This window comes from Cololabis saira, chromosome 1, assembly GCF_033807715.1.
Source record: "Cololabis saira isolate AMF1-May2022 chromosome 1, fColSai1.1, whole genome shotgun sequence".
Taxonomy (NCBI): Eukaryota; Metazoa; Chordata; class Actinopteri; order Beloniformes; family Belonidae; genus Cololabis; species Cololabis saira.
In genome coordinates, this window is record NC_084587.1 from 23,992,517 (window position 1) to 24,013,293 (window position 20,777).

The 20,777-nt window shown below is 44.0% G+C and overlaps 1 protein-coding gene across 2 annotated transcripts; it reads right to left on the bottom strand.

Moving 5' to 3' along the window:
• Positions 1-5,909: 5,909 nt before the first annotated feature.
• tmem154 (transmembrane protein 154) lies at positions 5,910-20,488 on the bottom strand. Of its 2 annotated transcripts, none has more exons than XM_061730821.1 (8): positions 20,222-20,476; positions 19,411-19,482; positions 14,465-14,518; positions 14,314-14,355; positions 13,971-14,135; positions 12,672-12,735; positions 12,319-12,395; positions 5,910-7,441 (listed from the first exon to the last, which is right to left on the bottom strand). In XM_061730821.1, the coding sequence occupies exons 1-8, from the start codon at positions 20,286-20,288 to the stop codon at positions 7,437-7,439; spliced, it is 546 nt and encodes a 181-aa protein (XP_061586805.1). In that variant the 5' UTR covers positions 20,289-20,476; the 3' UTR covers positions 5,910-7,436. The 2 variants fall into 2 exon arrangements, with proteins under 2 accessions (XP_061586805.1, XP_061586795.1); XM_061730811.1 differs by lacking the exon at positions 5,910-7,441 and adding an exon at positions 10,720-11,859 and having other exon boundaries at positions 20,222-20,488.
• Between the last annotated feature and the right edge of the window lie 289 nt (positions 20,489-20,777).

Sequence of the window (20,777 nt, forward strand, 5' to 3'; positions counted from 1 at the left end):
TATGACGTAGAAGTTGTCAGATTATCGAACTTTGATGCATTGTTTTAACCTGCTTCTGTGCATCCATGTGAAATATCCAGAAGTCCATTTATATGGCATCAATTCAATGCCATAAATATTGTGCATCAAAACTTAAAATCTGGGAATCAAAGTCCAAAATCTGAGAACCAAAAAACAGAATCTGTAGCCAAGAAATCTAAATCTGTAATAGAGAGTGCAGTCATCATTCTGGGTTATACTTTTCGTTCCTCTCCATCAGTTCTAAAACTATCTCAGTTTTCGAATCCTCTTTCTGAGATGTCTTTTTTGTTTTAGTGGTTGCGATTCTGAAGCGCGTGTCACAACAACCCTATGTCAATCCACAGTGGAAAGGCAGGTCATACTTAAGATCTAGCAACTCATTGGCAATTGAGACTCAGAGCCTTGTGTAGACATCGGAACATCAAAAACTTGCTTTTCATGATCATGAGAAACCGTTGAGGGGAGGAAAGTTGTTCATGTCTGTGCCTTCTTTACCCTCACTCACTCACTCACTCATCTTCTTCCGCTTGTCCGTTCCCGGGTCGTGGGGGCAGCAGCCTCAGCACTGATGCCCAGACTTCCTTCACCCCAGACACTTCCTCCAGCTCTTCCGGGGGGAGTCCGAGGCGTTCCCAGGCCAGCCAAGAGACATAGTCTCTCCAGCGTGTCCTGGGTCTTCCCCGGGGTCTCCTCCCGGTGGGACATGCCTGGAACATCTCCCTAGGGAAGGGTCCAGGAGGCATCCGGTACAGATGCCCAAGCCACCTCAGCTGACTCCTCTCAATGTGAAGGAGCAGCGGCTCGACTCCGAGCTCCTCCCGGGTGACCGAACTCCTCACCCTATCTCTAAGGGAGCGTCCAGCCACCCTGCGGAGGAAACTCATCTCGGCCGCTTGTATCCGCGATCTTGTCCTTTCGGTCACTACCCAAAGTTCATGACCATAGGTGAGGGTAGGTGCGTAGATTGACCGGTAAATAGAGAGCTTCGCCTTTCGACTCAGCTCCCTCTTCACCAGGACGGCCCGGTACATGGACCGCATAACTGCGGACGCTGCACCGATCCGTCTGTCAATCTCACGCTCCATCGTTCCCTCACTCGTGAACAAGATCCTGAGATACTTGAACTCCTCCACCTGAGGCAGGACTTCTCCACCCACCCGGAGAGGGCATGCCACCCTTTTCCGATGGAGAACCATGGCCTCGGTCTTGGAGGTGCTGATTCTCATCCCTGCCGCGTCGCACTCAGCCTCAAACCGCCCCAGCACATGCTGAAGGTCCCGGTCCGATGAAGCCAACAGGACAACATCATCTGCAAAAAGCAGAGATGAAATCCTGTGGTTCCCAAACCGGATCCCCTCCGGCCCCTGGCTGCGCCTAGAAATCCTGTCCATAAAAATTATGAAAAGGGCCGGTGACAAAGGGCAGCCCTGCCGGAGTCCAACATGCACCGGGAACAAGTCTGACTTACTGCCGGCAATGCGAACCAGACTCCTGCTTCGATCATATAGAGACCGGACAGCCCTTAATAGAGGGCCCAGACTCCATACTCACTGAGTGCCGCCCACAGAATGGCACGAGGGACACGGTCAAATGCCTTCTCCAGATCCACAAAACACATGTAGACTGGTTGGGCAAATTCCCATGAACCCTTGAGCACCCTGCGGAGGGTATAAAGCTGGTCCAGTGTTCCACGACCGGGACGAAAACCGCATTGTTCCTCCTGAATCCGAGGTTCAACTATCGGCCGTAATCTCCTCTCCAGTACCCTGGCGTAGACTTTCCCGAGGAGGCTGAGAAGTGTGATCCCCCTATAGTTGGAACACACTCTCCGGTCCCCCTTTTTAAAAAGAGGGACCACCCCCCCACTGCCACTCCAGCGGTACTGTCCCCTTCCTCCATGCAATGTCGCAGAGGCGTGTCAACCAAGACAGCCCTACGACATCCAGAGACTTGAGGTACTCAGGGCGAATCTCATCCACCCCCGGTGCCCTGCCACTGAGGAGCTTACGAACTACCTCAGTGACCTCGGCTTGGGTGATGGATGAGCACGCCCCAGAGTCCTCACCCTCTGCTTCCTCAGTGGAAGGCATTCCTCAAGGCCTACCGAAAGTCTTTCTCCATGGCCTCTCCGAACTCCTCCCAGACCCGAGTTTTTGCCTCCAGGACTGCCCGAGCCGCGGCTCGCTTGGCCTGCCGGTACCTATCTACTGCGTCAGGAGTCCCACCGGCCAACATAGCCCGGTAGGACTCCTTTTCAGTCTGACAACATCCTGTACTTCCGGTGTCCACCACCGGGTTCTAGGATTGTGGCCACGACAGGCACCGGAGACCTTGCGTCCACAACTTCGAGCCGCCGCGTCGACAATGGAGGCAGAGAACATGGTCCACTCGGACTCAATGTCCCCCGCCCCCCCGGGATCTGAGAGAAGCTCCCTCGGAGGTGGGAGTTGAAGATGTACCTGACAGAGGGCTCAGCCAGACGTTCCCAAGAGAGCCTCACAATCCGTTTGAGTCTGCCCGGTCTGTCCAACCTCCCTCTCCACCAGCGCATCCAACTCACCACCAGGTGGTGATCAGTTGACAGCTCAGCCCCTCTCTTCACCCGAGTGTCCAAGACATGCGGCCGAAGGTCAGATGAAACGACAACAAAGTCGATCATTGACCTCCGGCCTAGGGTGTCCTGGTGCCACGTGCACTGATGGACACCCTTATGCCTGAACATGGTGTTCGTTATGGACAAGCTTCGACTAGCACAGAAGTCCAACAACAAAACACTGCTCGGGTTCAGATCGGGGAGGCCGTTCCTCCCAATCACGCCTCTCCAGGTATCACTGTCATTGCCCACGTGAGCGTTGAAGTCCCCCAGTAGAACAATGGAGTACCCAGTTGGAGCACTATCCAGTACTCCTCCCAGGGACCCCAAGAAGGCCGGGTACTCCGCACTGCTGTTCGGCCCGTAGGCACAAACAACAGTAAGAGACCTTTTCCCGACCCGAAGGCGCAGGGAAGCGACCCTCTCGTTCACCGGGGTGAACTCCAACACATGGCGACTGAGCTGAGGGGCTATAACCAAGCCCACACCAGCCCGCAGCCTCTCACCCTGGGCAACTCCAGAGTAGTGGAGAGTCCAGCCCCTTTCAAGGAGCTGGGTTCCAGAGCCCAAGCTATGTGTGGAGGTGAGCCCGACTATCTCTAGCCGGTATCTCTCAACCTCATGCACAAGCTCCGGCTCCTTCCCCCCCAGCGAGGTGACATTCCATGTCCCCACTGTGAGGGTTTTAGTCCGGGGATTGGGTCGTCGAGGCACCCCGCCACGACTGCTACCCAGCCCACATTGCACCAGCCTCTCACGGCCCTTCCTGCGGGTGGTGGGCCTACAGGAAGTAGGCTTCTTTACCATATATGAAAAAGCTGTCAATAACAACTTTCCTGTCAACAATGACTTCATGGCGAGAAAAGAAAAGTGTAATTGAGAAAGATTATTGCACTCATGATTAGAGATTTTGACTCCTTGATTACAGATTTGGGGTTTTGATTCTCAGATTTTGAGCTCAGATTTAGATTTTTGATTTGTGATACATTTGGCATTGAATTGATGCCATATTCCTCCTTCTGTTTTTCAGAGCATCATTGGCCTTGAATGCTTTTGACATTTTTTTACTTGTGTAGTGGATTTCAGAGCAAACAATATTTTTTTGGAAACTGCATACTGTACAAGTTCATAGTGATTTTACCAAAGTATGCAATATGCAAATTTGTATTTGCTACCTTCAGGAAAATTTCCAGTCTGAGACTGACCTACTTTGCGCACCGTATTCCATAATGCAACGAGCAACTACATGCTGGTTAGAGCAGTCATAGGACGAGCCTCCATTTGTGCCATAGCATACTTCTTTCTATAGTATCATACTACATACTAACAATGATTGCTGGACCAGTGTGCATTCATAGATCATAACATGCACCATGTGTAGCATATAGATTCAAAAACATAGACTGTATATAACAGTGGACAAAGTATTCGGTCACCTGACTCATTGGTTTCTGAAGCCGACTGGAACACGTCTACTGCATGTCAATCAAAGTTAGCTTTGGACAAAACCCTGCTGAAATATCTGCAGATATGCCGTCAAACATTTACAGCAGACTATATTGAATAAACTGTTGGCTAAACCTGATGAACTCAAAAATGACCGTCTCATTTAGTCGTTGCTACATTCGTAATAGTGGCTGGTTGCTCCAGGAAAAATGCAATAGTATGTCTGTGGCAGGGTGCGTGCCACGGGGCCCGCCCGAAGGATGGAGAGACACAGAGCTTACGTGTAGACCCTTTTTTATTATGTCAAATCACCAACACCCCAACACAGTGCAGAAGCACACCCCATGACAGCAGCTCCTCCGACCCTTTTCTGTTCTCCAGCGCTGCGTTATAAAGGCAGGCCGGGTGGAGGCGTGGCAGCCACTCAGGTGGATGGGACACAGGTGCGTGTCCCGTCAACCTCTCCACCCGGCCACACACCCCCAACGCCAATCTCGAGCCGGGGTCAGTCCGGAACGAGCCTACTCCCCCCCCCCCCCCCCCCCCCCGCCCCCTCGGAGCGGGAGAGGAAGCCCGGAACCCTCCGGGCCTTCCTGGTCGGGGGGTCGTCCCCGGCGTCGGCCTGACCAGCGCAACGGTCGGGGGGGTCGCCCCCGGCGTCGGCCCGCCCGCCGTGGAAGCCGCTCTCGGGGCCGGGCCCATGGTGGCCTCGGGCCACACGGTGCGTCCACGACCGCGTCCCTCACGGCGCAGCCCCGTCCTGGAGCTGGTGCGTCCCGGACCACGCCCTCCTTGGTGACGCAGCCCTGCGCCGGCTGCTGGTCCGCCTCCAGGACCGCCACTTCCCCCACACCTTGCTCTGGCCGCAGGTCCGTCTCCGCGGGACCTGCGGGACCCGCCGTCGCTGGCGGCTGCGCCTCCGCAGCCGCCTCCCCAGCCAACTCCGCCTCCCCCTCCGTCTCCGCCGCTGACTCCATCCCAGGAGCCGTCGTCTGGTGGCCCGCAGCTTCTGCCTCGCGGCCCCTAAGCTCCGCCACCAGCACTGCCGCGGCGAACCTCAGACGGGGTGCAGGGATGGGTCGCTCCGTCGGTCCCGCCGTCTCGGGAGCCGTCGCCTGGCGGCCCGCAGCTCCTGCCTCCCGGCCGCTTAGCTGCGGCGCTGGCATCTCCTCCCGCGCTGCTGGCGCCAGGGTGGGTTTCCCCGCGGCCATGAGCGCCTCCATTGCAGCCAGCTGCCGCTCGCCCTGGTCGCGGAACATGGCCGTCATGCCCGCCATGGCCTGGGTGAGCGCGTCCAGGGCCCGCTCCATGCCTCTCTCGTCCACCTTCGAAGGCCCCACGTTGGGCGCCAGATGTGGCAGGGTGCGTGCCACGGGGCCCGCCCGAAGGATGGAGAGACACAGAGCTTACGTGTAGACCCTTTTTTATTATGTCAAATCACCAACACCCCAACACAGTGCAGAAGCACACCCCATGACAGCAGCTCCTCCGACCCTTTTCTGTTCTCCAGCGCTGCGTTATAAAGGCAGGCCGGGTGGAGGCGTGGCAGCCACTCAGGTGGATGGGACACAGGTGCGTGTCCCGTCAACCTCTCCACCCGGCCACAATGTCGTTTACATATGAGGAGGTGGTAATGGCTAGCCATTGGCTGAGCTGACTGTCAATCAATCATATTAGAAATACATTTAATACTTAATATAAATTCTCCTGGACCATTGAGACCAAAATGTTTTTTTGAACCAGGCTGTAAATATGTTTATTTCTGCTCTAAAGTCAAACATTTTTAACAGGGGTCAATGGAGATTAACCTGCCTTTGGAGCCAACCTCTATTGGTCAGTGGAGGACTGCAATGAAACTTAGTTCTGCATGAGTGTCAGTGTGGAAGTGAGATGGTTGGTGCTTGTTTGAAAACAGATTTATATCGTGCTGGCATCCAATGTTAGCTACAAAAACACAAATAACCAGCATGCTCTTGAAAACAGACTTATCTGAGTCGTTCAACCATGTAGTGAAATTATACAGGCAGCAAATGTGGGTTGTCCTGAAAATAGTTCCTCTCCCATGACGGCAACAAGTTGGCAGCAGTAGCATCATTAGTATTAGCATCGACCTAATCTGTTAGTGAAGAGTTGTATTTCCTTCCTTTGAACACCACGGGGTATTTTACACAGTTTATACCGATTGCTAAACAGATAGTTTTGTGTCAGATTATAGAAACAAAATATCCACACTCAATACACAATGAATGTGTATACAGTTCACTGAGATTCATTCAACAGTTTGTTGAGGAATTACAGCCTGAAATATAGGACAAAAGAACACAGAACCCTTGTTTTGTTAAGAAATTTTACTAAGAAATATTATTATTTAAATTCTAACACAAAACTCTGTCAACAGAACAATGTATTTTATGCAATGATATTAAATATTTACTGAAGGCAAAAAGACAATAATATAATTTGGCATTCTGATATTTACAATGCAAAATCCTGAACAATACTGACTAATGCGGAAAGCAGAGCTCATATTTACTGGTACAGTATATCAGTGTTATACCTGCTTCAATCAAACAATACGGAGACAAAACCAGAAAAAAAAACATCTGAAAAGCATCTGTGTGTATTAAGCCTTCATTATCTGTTATCAGTGGTGAAATAAAAATCTTATCAGTAGCAGTTTTTGAAGGCTGTTTCAGTGTGAGAAAATAATTTATCCGAAGCCACAGAAAAGCTTCAAGGCAAGGAGTCTGAGATTCAAAGTAAAAAAAATCCTCTATAAAACCTAAGCTGCTCTGAACTGGCATAAAAGATCATTTATTTGTCTTGCATGTCTACAGTCTCCCCTATCAGAGACTGTGGCTTGAGGGAGTCACACAGTGTAATATATGAGCAAAGGAAAAACCAGTGGGAGAATACGGGGAGCACTAACCGTGAGGGGTAGAGAAGGAAATCAGCCAATTATTCTCAGCACAAAACATGTTCTTCAGCAGGGTGAATTTGCAGGAAATTAAAAACCTTTTGGTGGCAACTGAATTAGGATTTAGTGGAAAAACTTTCACCCTGGATGAAATGAATCACCAAAGTGAAGGTACCCAAATGTAAAAAATGGTGGGGGCCACAGTGGTGAATGTTAATACAAAAAAGAGGCACTTTTGAACGTGCTGTGTGTTGCAGTCCAGTGAAGACCGTCTCGAGTTGTTGCATCAAGACAGCCCTGTAGATACTGATCACATCTTTTCTCTGTGTTGTATCCACGTTTCCTGCCAGCAGATAAGCTCCTCTGGTTGCAAATGCAGCTGGGTTTTTATGGGAAGGGTTAAACATCAGAGCAGGCATCTGGATTGTTTCCTGTGCATCCATGCGTACAAAGAGTCCTTTAACCTGCAGTGGAGGAGTCATGGGAGACAGAAAAAAAGTCAAACACATTCAACCAATTAATTCTCCATTTTCTCTCTTCCTGACAGCAGCCTTATTGAATCAGTGCCATTGACTGTTCCCGTTTCCATGACACTTTTACGCAAAGAAAATCAAATCCCTGAATTTGCAAATAAGGTAAAGCTGCAGGGGGTTAGTGTTTCCATTGAAAGGTGTTTTTCAATAAGTGTAACTCTCGTAACTCCATACCTCGTCATGCCAGAAACAAAACAACAAAAAGAAAATCTAGACATTGAACAGGATGGAAGAAACATCTTTAGTCTTTGATCAATTATTGCATTTGCCACTAAAGCTGTTGAGACAATAGAGGATGAATGCAAAAGATGATCATTCAAATGATTGTTCAGAGGTATAGCCCTTATGTAATGCGGTAATGCATAATGATTAAGTAGTGCATTGTATATGTTGAAGTGAAAGCAATTGAATCAGGCAAAAAAAGAAGGGAAAGACAACTCTGTAGTTCAAAAAAAAGTTGGGACATTGAGAAAAATATAAATATAAACTGAATGTCTATCTATCTATAGACCTTTAGCCATGTAATGGAAGCTTATTTTGGTTTTGCTGGCAACAGCAACGCATCAAGTTGGGCCAAGGGCAACAAAAGACCGGAAAGTTATGCAGTACTAAAAAGAAGCACTTACAGGAACATAATATAAGAACGGCAGGAGTCTTTCTGTGTGGAGTTTGCACGAGTTTGCATGTTCTTCTTGTGCTTAGATGGGTTCCCTCCGGTATACTCCGGCTTCCTCCCACAGTCCAAAAACATGTATGATAGTTTATGGGACGATTCTAAATTTCCCATAATTGTATGTGCGAGCATGCATAGTTGTATGTCTATATGTTTGTGGCCCTCTGATGGACTGGCGACCTGTCCAGGTGTCCCTCTGCCTTTTGCCTGTAATGAGCTGGGATAGGCTCCAGCAGACCCCGGGGAACCTGTTCTGGATTAAGCAGGTATACAAAATAGATGGATGAATGGATATAGAAACATTTTGCAATTAATTAGGATGATTTGCAATTATTAAGTCACGTCTGCGTATTAGAAAAAAACATCTTGGAGAGACGGAGTCTTTGAGAAATAAATCTAGGATGTCCATGATGCGCCCTCAGGAATCATGGCCTCAAAAACAGATATGCTTCTGCAACGGCAACCACTGGATGAGCTGAGGAGCACTTCTGGAAATCTCTGTCTAAGAATTCGTTTGCATTGAAGGCAGGTTAAAACCCTCTTAAAAATCTTGCAAAGAAGCCACCATATGTGAACACGATCCAGAAACTCTGCCATCTTTGTTGGGCCAAAAAGTCATTTAAAATGAATCAAGGCAAAGTGGAAAACTGTCCTGTGTTCACACAAATTTAAATGTAAAATTCCTTTTGGAAACCATAAATGTTGCATCCTTCAAACTTAAGAGAGGTGAAACCGTACTGCTTCTCATCAGCACTCAGTTCCAAAGCCTTCATCTCTGACGTCATGGGGGTTCATTAACTACTTGCTTATTATGGCTCCCTGTAGAGGGGGGTTTGAGCTACTTTTGGGTACAGACGATCCATGCCCACCCTAAGAAGCATTACTAACATGTAGCATACTGAGATGATGGGGAGAAACTCAGCTAAAGGTTTTTACCAAGCATTGTCACCTTAGCAAAACACAAATCAAACCCCAAGTAACTATATCAACATGTGGTAAAAACACAAAAACAGCCCACTTCCACTTTAGTTCCACTGCTTGGTATTCTTGTAATGTTCCTGTTTTTTGATTCAACATGTTGTCTGTATATTTCACATTTCATTTTGTTAGTAATGTACAGTAGGTGCTCCAGTTGGAGCACCTGGAAAATTAATTATCATACAAATTCCTAAACAAAATTTGCTTTACTATCATATGATTCAAGGTGGTTTTCAAAGTAATGTGTTTTATTTTGTTTGTGGGGGGGCAGAGTTGAAAAAAATGTAGGTTTTCTACTGAGTTTCAAATGAATTTACTATGACACAGTAACAAACATTTTGATTCTGGCACTTTTGTAATAATCTTGCATTGTCTTAGCTTTCATTTGAGACCAAAATCAAACTCACAACATTTTATTTATGAAGATGTACTCCAGAGATTTTCGGTAAGTCTTTTCAGACATGACGCAGGAAAAATAGGCCTGACAAAGAGGTTGGCAGCTTACACATCTGGAAAGGAATGATTAAAGCTGAATGGTATTTTCAGGGTGTGAGGCAACATATGATTCCACCCAGACTGAGCCTTTTTCATGGAAGGTGTTGCATCTTTCAGCAAGACAATGCTAAACTGCTTTCTGCATTACATTGTAGTAGATGAGTCTGTCTTTGACTAGCCTCCCCGCAGTCCAAACATCTCACCAAATAAAAACAGTTTGGGCTTCAAGTTCACAAAAAAGACTGAGCAGATGAAATCCTAAATTTTACAAGAGTGGGACAACACTCCTCTCCCAAAACTCCTGCAACTGATCTCTTAATTTCCCCAATATTTATGGGCTGTTCTTACAAGAAGAGGAAATTCTAGACAAAAGTAAAAATCGCCACATCTTACATGTTTTTAAGTGTTGCTGCCTCAACTTGCTGTTAAAGCAGCTGCAGCAGCTGTGCATATGCTTTCTCTCCTGAATTTGAGCACTGTTGTTCCTGAGTAACTGGAATTTCACAGCAGCAGCAACATCACAATTACTTCTGTTCTGCGATCTCTTGTGTAACTCAGTGTGCACAAAGTGCCTCGCTGCTGAATGAGAGTAACCCCGAACCCTTGTACAGCCTTGGAAATGAAACCCTGAGAAAAAAGCAGCGGGTAACTGACTCGGTCAAACAGTCAGCGGGGTGGACCCTGACCTCGTCCTCCCAGCCCTTCCAGTAAAGGAGGCTATCCCTGGGTTAAGTTGCACCACACTTTCATGCATGCCTGTTGTAATCACAAGCAGATGTGAAGGTTTATGCTTTCAGACAGTATCATTTGTGATGACGAAAGAGTCCACAGTTCATCAGTCACAGCTACACTGAAACCAGCTGGTGGATCACAACAAACAAAGGCTGGTAGAGAAAAGGAATTTGTTTGGAAAGAGGTCCTGCTACCCAGGTCAAGTGTTGTTGTGTGAGTATGTATGTATTGAAACCGTGACCATCTCTGGAATCAGGCTGCATGAACTCCTAACCCTAATGTATAAACATTTTCAAGACACAGGGACAATGACTTTTAAAAAACAAATTTAATAAACATTAAAGCAAAGTCAGTCATTTAAAATTAAAAATGAACATATTCAAACTCTCAAACGGTTTTTAGTTCACGTTTATAGCTTCTTCAAAGGCTGAAAAAGGTCTTAGTTGGACGGGTTTAAGAATTCCAGAGATCCTTCAAGTTTTAGAAGACACTTTTTAACAAGGCTTTAGATCGAAACATCCTTGTGCGTAGTTGGTCATTATTAACATTTCCAAAAAAGCTTGACAAATTAACAGGGAAGAAGCACATAGTGCATCTAAGACCGGCCCAGACAATAAAACTAATATATCTTGTAATACTTTTCAGGCATTTAAAAAAAAAAAATCTGATCACCATGACAACAGCAATAAAATATGAAATGACATTGATTGTCACCAGTGTGTTCAGTTGTGTCTCAGATAAACTGTGAACATAAGAAGGGTGGGGAGGGTATAACTAGTCTCTCATCCAGAGCAGCATCCCTTTCTTTGATGCTCGGATAATGAAATGCTCATCTTCAAAACCCTGCATTCACATTCAAAAGCTCCCTGTTTGCTTTCAAATTGTCCAGTTGCTCAAAACTGACACTTTTGCACTTATATATGCGACTGGTTGTACAATTGCCCTACTGTACAGTTTGCTGTCAAGTGTGTAATCTTGTCAAAAATCCTGGCCACCAGAGGTCCTTATAGGACGTAGATGTTACTGTCCTTGTGACCACGCTCTTGTTTCCTTCACAATCCCTCATCCTGACAGTTATAGCTTGACTGAGTTTGGAAGAATATTGTATAATTTTATTTGAGTATGTATATATATTTTTAATTTAAGGCCAATTCACAAAAAAAATAAATTCTGCAACATTACAGAAATCATCCAATTCAAATGTTATATTAATGCAGTGACATCTGTCATCTGCATGTCTGTGTAGATAACCTGAAATACAAAATACAAATATATATTCAAATTCATGCCTAAATCAAATACAGGATTTGTATTTAGTTCGGAGCTTATAATTTTTATGTATTTCTTAAATATGGAGCGGAAACATCAACGGTCCAACACCTCTATATCCATCCGATTCAGTCCTACTCATGTTCATGGTGGTCTGCAGGAACCCATCCCAGCTGTCAACAGGTAAAAGATGGGTGTATACCTTGGACGAGATAAAATAATAAATGTTTCAACATAAATTATGATGCAGGTGATATTGTATCCCTATAATAACAGCAGAGTAGCCACCAAGGTGCCAGCCTTCAAAACAGTGATCTAAACTGGGGAAGTGCTTCCAAATAGCATGATCATGATGATATTTGAACTTTAATGGTAGGGTTGATCAATGCCGGCAAGCGATCTGCTGAAACGAGGAAAGTAGATTATTATGTAGAGTAGTTATCATGTGGAGACGAGCGGGTGACGTCACGCAAGTCAGCTCCATCGTATGAGCATTGATAAAGCAACAGCGCCATCTGTTGGATAAACTCTGCAAACTCGTGATGCTGTCGGAAGAGCACTCCTCACAATTAATCCTACTTTATGACTATGTATATATGTCTTAAACTAAAATAGTCCTCCACACTCAATGCCATTTTTTTATTTTCTCATTGAAACTTACAGTCTTTTTTCATCCACTGGTCCAACTCCTCCATTTCCAGCTCCAGGACAGAGGGTACATCCTCCTCAAACATCGGCCTACAAGAAACACTCAGAGTGAAACTCAGAAGCAATGTGAGGTAATCAGGGGCTGGTGTGAAATGACTCAAATGTTCGTGATGGCATCAAATATATTAAGATAAGATACCACAAGGTTTGACTTGCACTGTTTTTTCCCCTTCTTAAACAGGAACTTGCAGAGTGATGATAAAGTTTCAGATGACAAGATAAGATACATTTCTCACACATTATTGTCAAAGGTCCTGTCAACCAACTGCTAAACAATGGAAAAAGTTTGATTAGATTCAGACTTACATTGGCACCTTTTCTGTGCTGGACCCATCCAAATATGGATCTTCTTTATCTTCTTTACTCTGCTCTAAGATAAGAGAACAAACTGCAGTCATATTAATCCACATCACGGTAATTAAATGTGCAAACAAAAACAGCCTGTAGTTCAATAAGCTGAGCTATTTTAGAGGATATACATACTCATCACTTACAATACAGATTTCAGTTATATGTTAAATATAAATGGTAAAGAATGCAATAATTCCAGTAAATCTAGTTTTTAAAAACAAAACTCTTTCAGCAAGTGATGGATCAGGGTTGCCATCAGATCAGTCTAACACCCAAATCTTATATTACAAAGCCATGCTGTTGTGGTGTCTTGCTGAATGAGCTTTGACATTGTATTACTGAAACAAGCAGAGCGTCCCTCACAGGAGACCTAATCATGCAGATGAGAGTTACGTTCATCTGAAATGCAGCATTTCATATTCTTGAAAACCCCATTTGGGCTTGGGATTTGATGGCTTAGAACTTCCTAAATTATAGAAACAGATTACCTTGCTGGTGAAAAGGGATTTCTTTAAATCAAGGCTTTTATGCAAAGTCAAAACTTTTTTGTATCATACTATAACCTCTTTGAAGACGATACACATTTTAATCATGTCCTGGCTGTTGTATGTTGGTGTTAGCTAGTCATCCTTCTTGCAGCTGCAAAGTCTCCAGAAAAATGCAGCTCACATTTTAAAGCGTGTGGATATGTCCCTGGTACTTGCAGTATTTGTTCACAAATGCTGTTTTTTTAACTGTGCGGATCTGGGGATCCATTATTTTAATCAAGTATATAAATAAATAATGTTCTATATTTATAAATAATGAATTTAGAAAGAGAAAAAAAACGTAATTCAACCGTGGGACAGATTTGCATCTTGAATGCATCTTGGACAAAAGGAGGGAGCAGTTAGCATAATTGTTTCTTTGATCATTATGTTGATTTGTTTCTTTCTTTTTGGATGATGGAGCTTTAAGTTGTATCTGTGGATGGAGGGATGAACTTTGCTTACTGACAATGATTTTTTGGAAGATCCTGAATCCGGGTTAAGATTTCCATAACAAAGAGGACCTTGATTCCTAGTACCTTTCCCAAAATACAGAGATTTCTGCAAGTATTAAAATTTTTTTAATATTTAGTTTCGTAAATGTCAAAATCCCCTTTCCCTCAAATTTCACTTTAAAACATGCTTTTCAGATCTTCACAGGCAGAAAAGCAGCAGAGCTTGTGGACTTGAATACATTGAGTCATTTTTGTGGCTGGTATAAACTTACCTGGACTTTTCAGTTTTTTGTTACAGCTGCGGCTGATGAGAATACCACAAACTATCATGGCAATAACCACGACTGCCAGAACCACAGGAATCAGGAGGGTGACGAGGCTCAAGCCCTCTTCTTCAGTTTGCTCTTCACCTGAACCTTCATACTCAAGAGTCGAGGCTATAGCGTTTGTAAAAACAAACAAACAACAGCAGCAGATTAGAGACTATAGAGCAAGTCTTAATATGACTAAATTAAGTGTGATGGTGAAATGTACAGCAAACTATCAGTGCTCCGTAAATATGCAACAGTTGACCTGATATACCATATATATGAACTATTCTTATCTGATACGCACTTGGACTATCTCCTGATCCATGACCGCTCCCATCAACTGGAACTAAAGAGAAAAAAATTTAAACATTGATGGGAAAAAAAACAGTGGTATGAGAAAAACTGTTTTTCATGAATTAAAAAAAGAAAAAAAAGAAAAGGATTTATGGATTTACCAGTCTCTGAAGGGACATTTTCTGGAATGGATGGGTCTGAAGTTGGAATGGTATCTAAAAGATAGTGAACAAAGGAAATTAGGTTGTATTAATCAATTTGTATAGTAATTAGAGAGTCCACTGAAACACTATATCATCCATTTCCATGCGCTTGATCCAGGACCAGGTAGCGGTGGCAGCAGTCTAAGCAGAGACACCCAGACTTCCTTCACCCCAGACACTTCCTCCAGCTCTTCCGGGGGGAGTCCGAGGCGTTCCCAGGCCAGCCGAGAGACATAGTCTCTCCAGCGTGTCCTGGGTCTTCCCCGGGGTCTCCTCCCGGAGGGACATGCCTGGAACACCTCCCTAGGGATGCGTCCAGGAGGATCCGATAAAGATGCCCAAGCCACCTCAGCTGACTCCTCTCAATGTGGAGGAGCAGCGGCTCGACTCCGAGCTCCTCCCGGGTGACCGAACTCCTCACCCTATCTCTAAGGGAGCGTCCAGCCACCCTGCGGAGGAAACTCATCTCGGCCGCTTGTATCCGCGATCTTGTCCTTTCGGTCACTACCCAAAGTTCATGACCATAGGTGAGGGTAGGGGCGTAGATTGACCGGTAAATCGAGAGCTTCGCCTTTCGACTCAGCTCCCTCTTCACCACGACGGTCCAGTACATCGACCGCATTACTGCGGACGCTGCACCGATCCGCCTGTCAATCTCCCGCTCCGTCATTCCCTCACAAATGAATAGGACCCAGAGATAGTTAAACTCCTCCACTTGAGACAGGACCTCTCCACTCACTCAGAGGGTATGCCACCCTTTTCCGGTTTAGAACCATGTCCTCAGATTTGGAGGTGCTGATTCTCATCCCATCCGCTTCACACTCAACTGCAAACTGCTCCAGCCCATGCTGAAGGTCCCGGCCTGATGAAGCCAACAGGACGACATCCTATGCAAGAAGCAGAGATGAAATCCTGTGGTTCCCTAACTGGACCCCCTCCGGCCCCTGGCTACGTCTTGAAATCTTGTCCATAAAAACGGCAGGCCATCCGGAGCCCAACATCCACTGGGAACAAGTCTGAATTACTACCGGGAATGCAAACTAAGCTCGTTCTCCAGTCGTACAGGGACCAAACAGCCCTTAGCAGAGGGCCCCATACTCGTGGAGCACCCCACACTGAATACCACGAGGGACCAACCGAATGCCTTCTGCATTTCTATAAAAAACATGTGGACTAGTTGGCCAAACTCCCATAAACCTTCAAGGACCCTGTGGAGGGTATAGAGCTGGTTCAGTGTTCCACGACCAGGACGAAGAACCGCATCGTTCCTTCTGAATCTGAGGTCGAGTATGGGCTGGTTTCTTAAAAAGAGGGACCACCACCCCGGTTCGCCACTCCAGCAGCACTGTGCCCAACCTCTATGCACGGAAACTCAAAACGGAGCATGTTACATATTTAAATAAAGCAACACATATTTAACAATACTTCAGGTCCATTTCTCACTTGTTACGTCCCAATTTTGTAATTATGTGCAAGTGTGGGGTAAGATGTACCACATGATGAAGTAACAAAATAAATAAATACACACAAAGTTCATTAAATCAATAAAAAAAGTAAAAGATGAAGTTAAATTTAGAATGTCTTAAAGTGAGATATGAAGTCACACTGATGGTTAAACACTTGTAGAGGTGGTCTGAATTTAAATCAGTAGGGGGCCGACATCCTCATATTGCGAAGCAGAAATTGTGCATGGAAAAGGCGGTGGATGAAGTTGAGGTTGAAGTGGCACGAAGGAACTTGTGTAATCTTCAACTCTGAGGCCTTGTGGGCGGTTAAGCTGCTTTGACTAAACTATCTTGCTCAACCAAGCTCTTGTCTCCTCCTACAGTCTCACTTTCTTGTGTCTTTAAGTCGCTTCTTCCACGCAGCTGTTTGCGGCTGTAACCTTTTGAGTTACTTTCATTGTTACTGATGTGTGACTATTCCTGTAAAATAAATAACTGGTAGTCGGAAATAACTTTGGCTGTGTCTTGGAAATAGCAAGAGTGAGAAGTGGAGCTCCACTCTAGACACATCTGATCGCCACTCCACAGAGCACCTTGCCCCAAAATCTGACCCTAACCTTACCCACTCTGGGAGTCCCATTTTCTCCACAGTCTGCAGCCAAACCCTCTTGTAGAAGGGACTGGACACGGACACTAAAATACTTGAAAGATAATCGAATATTCCATGAAATTAAATTGATATTTTTTGAAATTGATATTGTTATTTGGTGCCGCGTTATTGAGCTTTGCAGGGGTCCAGGCCTCAGACACTGAGCTCCTGGTGGATTTTTCACAGATAGAAATTCAATGAACTTAAATATTACATTTAATAAATATCATAAGGCAAATCCTTTATGATAGAATTTTAAAGGATTTTAGAAAAATGGTATGCACAGGTCAAGCTCTTGTACACTTCCAGATAATCATACACTACACCGCTGTTTGATGCACTATAAGCTCAGTAGTTGATGAGTAAAACCCCTGAGAACCTCAGCAATACTTATGTAGTGAGGATCAAAGTTTCACTTTGCTGGACTGGAGTATCTGCAGTCATACCAGACTCAGAGCTAGTATATCACCTCAGGCTTAAGACTATACTGATCCAATCCACTTGATTGATCCACAGCAGCTCTAGCCATCTCTGTAAAAGCAGAAGTTTTGCACAGACAGTTTGTTGGTCTGTAATGTTTTGACAATTTCAGGGAGGAAAGACATCAGCAACGATCTTAAACGTTGTTGCCCAACAGTTTGGGAATGGTTGTAAAGACATTTACTTTTGGAGTCATTATCCAGAGAATAAGATTAATCCCATGTGGTAAATATTGAAAACAGTTGGCAATCTTTGCAGGGGAGGGTGTCCTAGCAAATTTACCACAAAGTCTCAGCATACAGTGCTCATGTTAAAGTTTACTTCTCTCAGTAAAACTATAAAAAGACTGAACTAATATGGCTTTTTGGAAGAGCTACTCAGGCAAATTCCCTTTGTTCTTTGGACAGTCAGAGCCAAAGTGGAAACGTTTTTGCAGCGACAAACACGCGCTTGACAAAAGCCAAAAATGGCATATCAACAGGAACGGCTGACTGGCAAGCTGCTGCCAAGAGCCGGCAACCGTACGAGAAAGGAAGTGGTAAAGATTGTCGTCCACACTGATCTTAGAGACAAATATTTTTCTATAGATGTTGGTTTCTTCAGATCATTACTCAGATTATTGTTGCAAAAGGTGGTTATGTAGTCTGCCTAAAGAAAAAACAACAAAAAAAACAACAATTCATCCGTTGCTGCTCCTGACTAAGGACCTGTTTACTTTTTCATGTCTTAACATGTAAATCCTTTAGAGAAGTAAAGGGTTGTATTCTATGTACTGAGATCATGTGACACTTAAGTTGCAACCAGGTGAACTTAATTTACTCAAATATGTGAACTTAATAAAAGACTTCAAAGGGTAAATATAAATGCTTCAACCAGTTTTCAGCTGTTATGTAGTGGTGAGTAAATGCAGTCAGGTCCAGAAGTATCTGTACTATGACTGTTTGTGATGTTGCTTTTATATACCACAATCATTTTGAAATAAAACAGTCAAGGTGTGTTCTAAGGGAAGATATGGCATTTAACTTTGATGAATTAAAACCAAATGAAGGAGACCAACATTAGGTTCAATTATATTAAAATCTATAAGCGTTAGCAACAAAGATAAAAAACACTAACCCTAACAGTGTGGTTCATTCTTTAAAACAATGAACGCACTGGTGAGATTGATGACATCAAAGAGGCAGAAAGACAGCTGGAGTGGAAAAGTGCGAAACCATTTCACAAGATCAACAGAAGTCAAGAATACTCTGGTGAAATTGTCACTTGTTAAACTCCGCAATCAAGAGATAACTTCATGAATGTGAATACAGGGAGTTTACAACTACTGGCAACATTCAACAACAGAAAAAAACAGGTTTGTCTTTACCAGAAAACACATAAAAAGCAGTGCATTTTATGGAATCAGATTCTTTGGATGAAACCAGAAATCAGAATGATGTGAAGAGAAAAGTATAGAGAAGAAAAGGGTAACTCGTGACTCGAAACAAAGTGGACCGCATCATGTGTCATGCATAGTGGTGTAGTGTGATGGTATGGGCTCGTATCTCTGCAACTGTGTCAAGATTCCATGTTTATGCAAAGAGATGTTAAATTTCTAAAGTTTGTTCAAGCCTGGACTTTGATTTCTATATATTTCTATGTTGACAGAAATTCTGGGATTCCGGGACATAAAGAGCTGATCTCTCTGCTCAGATTCAGCCAAATGTTACAAAACTTAGATAGATGACGGTCTTAAACGTACTGCAACAGCAACTCAAGAATTTTTGAAGGAATCGAAATCCATTCTTATTGGCTGAGTCAGTCATCTGATCCAAATCCAGTAGAGCATGTTTTTTCGTAACTGAAAACAACAATGAAGGCAGAACTTCCCACAAACTCAAAATGAAAGTCTACCTTTAAGTTATTTTTAATTTTAGTTTTGTATCAAATCAAAATCATAAAAACTCTATTAATGTCAAAATACATCTTAAAGTAACTGTACCTTTCCAAGGTGTGTATATTTCATAAACCAACCCTCCTAACAAAAAGCCTCTAAAAATCAACATCTTTAAACAAAAAAAAGGTTAAAACTTTTGGGATGGGATCTAATATTTCTACGGCCTGACTTATTTAATTCTATCCATTTATTTATTTTAGTTGAATTTATGAATGTTTCATGGAATACTGTGGTTCCACTTATTAGATATGCTGAACATATATCTTTATTGGTTGGACAGCACTTTGCTCAAGTGAAGTTGAAACGTTCAAACGCATGGAAATAAACCTGGACTAGACTTGATCAACATGAGGTATAAGTGATTGTGGGTGGAGTTCGTGAATGCTGGTCTCACCTTGGATTTCAGTTTCACTGGGCGCTTCTGGTTCTGATGTCGGTTCAATGTCGGCATATTCTTGGCAAAATGCTGCAATACAAGGATAGTCATTACTTTGTAACTTTAAAAAAAATGTTTGGCCTTTTTATATTTAAAAAGAAAAGATACACTTGAGGGCTATTACAGTAATTCTGCCAGAGGTTAAACATGTGTCTTTAAAAAACAAGCACCCCAAATGAATCAGAGACAGAATCGTTACACTGCCATCTACATGATTTCAGATAGTTACGATGAAATTCAAAACTGTTGCAAAATCCACATATTGAACAGAGAAGGTGGAGATGTTGAGCAATTAATTTTCTGCAGAAGTTAGTCACAAACAATTGTGTGTGTGTGCGCGTGTGTGGGTGCGTGTTTTACATAAGTTAAAACAACCAAAATTCACAAACTGATGATTTAAAATACCTGCTCTTAATAAATAAGCGTTTACTTCAACAGAGCTTGTAATGATATTATAAAATTAAAAATACCAGATTACACTTCCTTGGTTTCAGTATCCAACATGGCATTACTGAAAAAAAAGCTCAAACATGTTTTAATATGTTGTATTTATAGTCCTACAGTGCAATTGTTCAGCTCTATCTCATGTTAACGAGGGCATTTTTTGTCAGTAATAAACAATCTTAACTTTCAGCAAAGAGGTAATCAAAATCACAAAGTCAGAGAAGCGCACTGAAGCACAAAAGAGAAATCAGGGAGGAGACGTGATAAAGACAGCATTGTTTCCTTTTGAATGGGTGAGTGGAGAAGCCGTTGCCTCCCGTCCTACCTGTCCTAGTCAGGCTGGTCAGCAGCAGCAGCAGCAGCACCGGGGTCTTCACTCGGGGGCCTCTCATGTTACCACACAAAGAGGCAGACGTTGGGTTGTGTTGCCGCTTCCTCCTGGTTTTGCCACAGCATCACACTTCCTGATCCGTCTGAACATTTTAGAGAAAAAAAAAAGCCCTGACACACACCCACATACTCACTCAGATAACTCACACGGATGTGATGCAATAAGCCGTGTGCTTGTGGCTACAAGTCTAACTGCTCCTTTTGCTCCAGGACAATCACATTCCCACTGCTGAGGTATGCAGCTCAGAAGAGCGAAGGGGAGGCTGAACCAACTTCTGACGAAGGGAAAACTTTTTCTGAGGAGCTCAGCATAAGTGTCAGTTGGTCAGGTGTCTCCCATCATCCACTCCAACACTATTCATTCATAGTTTTGTTTGATTTTTATTTTTGTTTGTTTTTTTTTTTTAATACCAGCTGATGCATAATCCTTAACCATGCAATGCTTTACTTTAGTGATCATGAATCTGAGGGTCATGCTGCTCTGATTATCT